This window comes from Gossypium arboreum, chromosome 8, assembly GCF_025698485.1.
Source record: "Gossypium arboreum isolate Shixiya-1 chromosome 8, ASM2569848v2, whole genome shotgun sequence".
NCBI lineage: Eukaryota > Viridiplantae > Streptophyta > Magnoliopsida > Malvales > Malvaceae > Gossypium > Gossypium arboreum.
The window spans coordinates 1,723,333-1,728,121 of record NC_069077.1 but is presented as its reverse complement, the minus strand read 5'-3'; the positions used below and the strand labels follow the sequence as shown (position 1 = coordinate 1,728,121).

General features: G+C 35.3%; 1 protein-coding gene across 1 annotated transcript; it reads left to right on the top strand.

The window, feature by feature from the left end:
• Positions 1-1,377: 1,377 nt before the first annotated feature.
• Positions 1,378-3,617, top strand: LOC108475519 (9-cis-epoxycarotenoid dioxygenase NCED3, chloroplastic-like). Its single transcript, XM_017777490.2, has one exon. The coding sequence runs from the start codon at positions 1,558-1,560 to the stop codon at positions 3,280-3,282; it is 1,725 nt and encodes a 574-aa protein (XP_017632979.1). The 5' UTR covers positions 1,378-1,557; the 3' UTR covers positions 3,283-3,617.
• Positions 3,618-4,789: the final 1,172 nt, after the last annotated feature.

Below are 4,789 nucleotides of genomic sequence, written 5' to 3'. Positions count from 1 at the left end.
AACCTTCATACTTCTCCCATTCATTCTACCTTCGTCTTTTTTCCTTATTCACCTCATTGGTTACCAAATATGATAGTAGTTATACGAATGTATTAAATGTAATTATAATTTCTTCGTTTATAAATTATAATGATTAAATCTAATTATAGTTACATGAATATATTAAAATTATAATTGTTTGTTAAAATAATTATATAAAAATAATTTTATTCTATATTTTCAAAGAAACTTTTTTTTTGGTCTCTCTTAACTCATACATTAAATAATGTATCCTAACAATATTTATTATGTTAATACAATTTTTAATCTTTTAATAAGACTTAATCTTTTTAGACATCATCGTGATTTATATTTTAGTTTTGTCTGTAAACATTAAAATATTATAATTGAGTTTTAAAATACCACTATCATATTAATTTGATTTTTTATTTGATTAAGTTAAATTGAATGTTAAATGTCAATTTAAATTTAAATTAAAGAATAATTAAATATGTGGAACAAATTTTAAACACATATATATCTAGCATAAATAAAGCTTGGACTTGACATGTTAAAAAAATTGATAGTGTCATTAAAATTTACGACAACTATTTCTATTTTTTAGTATGGCGTATCCATATAGAAGCAAATGGACATAATAATAAAAAAAAAGAGAATAAAAACATTTAAAAAAGAAGAATCAAACGTACCAAATTTAATTAGGAGCCAGATGGAGAGTTTCATATGATTGAAAAGAGAAATATATTAGAGTCAAGAGGCCATTCGAAGACGGTGGATGAAGATCAAATAGCTTTTCTGTTAGAGCTTCAAGTTTGAATCAACAAAGTTTCAAGTTGTTTTAAGGAAAATCAAATTATAAAGTCGAAAGAGGAGGAAAAAACTCTTTTAGTGTTTTTTTTGGCGGGGGGAAGAGGAGATCAAATGGTGGCGAGATTACTAAAATACAACTCTGAAGGAGGTTTTTAAAATCTTAAAATTTTTGAATAGTTTAGTGACCAAAGTATAAACTTGCTTAACATCCATATGAGACGTCTGTTGCAAAGTTAACAGGCTAGCGGTGAACTTGTAATATTCGTATAATTTAGTGATTAAATTATAATTTTTTAAAATTAATGACCACAATATAAATTACTAATGATTGAGGGACTTTGAGGTAGTTTGCCCAACTTTATATTGGATTTTGAATATAAAGAAAGAGAGCTGTCGTGTCAAAGGATAAAGCAACATTGTCCCCACCCCTACTATTAATCACTTTAAATTGTCACTCCCCTTTTCCCTTTTTTGCTACAAAATTGCAACACGTGGGCTTCTCTTGCATGCATTATAGGACCTCTTTTTCCCTATATATACCCTCTTTTCTCTCTCATACCCCCTCACGAACTCCTTCAAAAACACCAAACCCTCTTTGCTCTCCATTCACCCCAACATCAACACTCTCTCTCACATGCAAATCTTTACTCACCCAAAGCCAATCAAGATTCTCCTTTTGATCCAAAACAAACCATAGCAAAAAACAGACCCTTTTTTTATTATTAATTGGCTTAAATTTAAGCATCCATGTCTGCATATGCATCATCACCAGCAGCAGCAGCAGCAGCAGCTGCTATTGGGACTTGTTTTAAGCCTAAATTCCCAGTTTCAAAAAGGCACAACATTTCATGTTCTCTTCAAGCTCCATCATTTCTTCATTTGCCTAAACAATCATCATCATCATCACCACCTACTGAGAAACCCCAACAATGGAATCCTTTTCAAAGAGTTGCTGCTATGGCTTTGGATGTAGTGGAGAATGCTTTGGTTTCTCACGAAAGTCAACATCCTCTTCCAAAAACAGCTGACCCCAGAGTTCAAATCGCCGGTAATTTCGCTCCGGTACCGGAACAACCTGTCAAACATCGGTTACCTGTGATTGGAACAATCCCAGACTGCATTCAAGGTGTGTACGTTCGAAACGGAGCTAACCCACTTCACGAACCAGTCGCCGGTCACCATTTCTTCGACGGTGACGGTATGGTTCATGCGGTTCAGTTAAAAAATGGGTCAGCTAGTTATGCATGTAGGTTCACTGAAACTAATCGTTTAGTCCAAGAACGTGATTTAGGCCGTCCTGTTTTCCCTAAAGCCATCGGTGAACTCCATGGTCATTCCGGCATAGCTAGACTGTTACTTTTCTACACTCGTGGACTGTTCGGTCTCGTTGATCCAAGTCACGGCACCGGCGTTGCCAACGCTGGACTTGTTTACTTCAACGGCCATTTACTCGCCATGTCTGAAGATGATTTGCCTTACCATGTTCATATAACTCCCGCCGGCGACTTAGAAACCATCGGCAGATACAATTTCGACGGTCAATTGAATTCAACAATGATTGCTCACCCCAAAGTTGATCCACAATCGGGTGAATTCTTTGCTCTTAGTTATGATGTTATTCAAAAGCCATACCTTAAGTACTTTCGTGTTTCACCGGATGGCAAAAAGTCACCGGACGTTGAAATTCCGGTGGAGGGTCCTACCATGATGCATGATTTTGCTATTACCGAGAATTTCGTGGTGATCCCAGACCAACAAGTAGTGTTCAAATTGCCTGAAATGATCCATGGTGGGTCGCCGGTGGTGTATGATAAGAACAAAATGTCGAAATTTGGGGTATTAGCTAAGAATGCCATTGATGGTTCAGAGATTAAATGGGTTGAAGCACCTGATTGCTTTTGTTTTCATCTTTGGAATGCTTGGGAAGAGCCTGAAACTGATGAAATTGTTGTAATCGGTTCATGCATGACACCACCAGACTCCATTTTTAACGAAAGTGATGAATCTCTCAAAAGTGTCCTCTCTGAAATTAGACTCAACTTAAAGACCGGAAAATCCAGGCGCCGCCCTATCATATCGGAATCCGAACAAGTCAACTTGGAAGCAGGCATGGTGAACCGGCATTTACTAGGGAGAAAAACAAGGTTTGCTTATTTAGCATTGGCTGAACCATGGCCTAAAGTTTCAGGGTTTGCCAAAGTTGATCTATCAACCGGTGAGGTAAAAAAATACATGTATGGTGACCATAGGTATGGTGGTGAACCATTGTTTTTCCCTCTAAACCTTTCGACAAATGAAGACGATGGTTACATTTTAGCTTTCGTTCACGACGAAAAGACATGGAAATCGGAGTTGCAGATCGTAAACGCCACGGATTTACAGCTAGAAGCTACGGTTAAGCTTCCATCTCGAGTCCCATATGGTTTCCATGGAACATTCATAAGTTCAAAGGACTTGGAAAACCAGGCTTAATTACATATCTTTCATGTTTACGATTTTCAGGAAGAGACTTACCAGTGGGATGCATGTATATACTGTCCCCGGAATCCCTTCCTCTGTTTCATATAGGGGTTTTAAGAGAGACCAGTTTGTAGCTTTTGGGATATGTAGGTACATACACTATTTGAAGCTCAGCTGGTTTTATGCATATATTTTTTTTCACTTCAGTGTGCATGAAACCGTACATAAAATTTAAAAGCAAAATATGTAGTGCTTGTATCCTCTGTAATTGTCTGTTTTTTTCTTTTCTTTTTTGGTTGTAAATACTTGAAATTTTACATTATATATAGAAATACCAGTCTCCCACATCTCAACTCTTTTGATCTTTCTTACATGTTGCTTTGTTTGCTACTATTTTCAATGATGTTTTGTTGATATAAGATTCGGGTTAAGGGGTCTCGGAAGTGTGGCAAAAGAGAGGACCCTAAACCCGAATCTTTTATCAACAACAATGAACATCATAAGTGTAATTTAGAGCAATGAACAAATGAGAAAAACAGCGAAGGAGTTAAATGTTAAATCAATTTAGGATTGGACCCTTTTTTAGTCATTCAAATTTGATAGATTTTGTGACTCAAACTTTGCTGCAAATCATGGATGGTATTGGCAACCTACCATTGGCATGGTGCAATGTAGATGAGATACCTGATGGAAGAATATGCAACATGTTGTAGACATTCCTAGCACTTGAAAGCAACGAAACCGGTTCGTTGCCGAGACAATAAGAGGTTCGGAGGGTCGAACTTCGGTCATAAATTGTGGTTTAACCATGAATTGATTAGCTTAGAGATATTATTAATAGTGTTGTAATGTGAAAATGACCGAAAATGCAACCGTAATCTCAATTTTAATACCTAATCGTAGTTATCTTCCTTGCTATTTAACCCGAAGGAGCTGTCCAAATAGTAATTTCCTGCTTAAAATTGCAACAAATTTTTATGACCTCATAGGCAATATGAAATGTAAGCAGTGGAAAAATTCATGGGGGGAAATGGATGGTTGCCTACAACAGCACAGATGTTCATTGGGAAATTATATAGCTGAAGTTCACAACTCAACACGAGGTTAAGGGTTTGTGGACAAATATCGTACCCGCAAGTATATATTTCGTGATAAATGGTATAAAAATTATTATTTGTAACTTATATTCTTTTAACTTATAAAAATAATTGATAATATAATTTTTAAAAGATTTAAAAGTGTTATACTATACTTCGATAATGGCAATAGGAATGATCGTAAAACAATAAGAAAGAAAAATAAGAATACACAAGTTTTATTTGGAAAACCCTTATCGGGAAATATCACGGACAGAAGAGGAGAAATTCACTAATATTAAAAAATTACAATACAAGAGGTTTTTGACTACACGCATTTTAAGGATTAAACAACCCTTTTAGAATCAATGTTTAATTGAAGAAATATAGTCCTATACAGATCTCCTATTTTGCCTCTTTATTTTATTTCTTTGACAAATGAA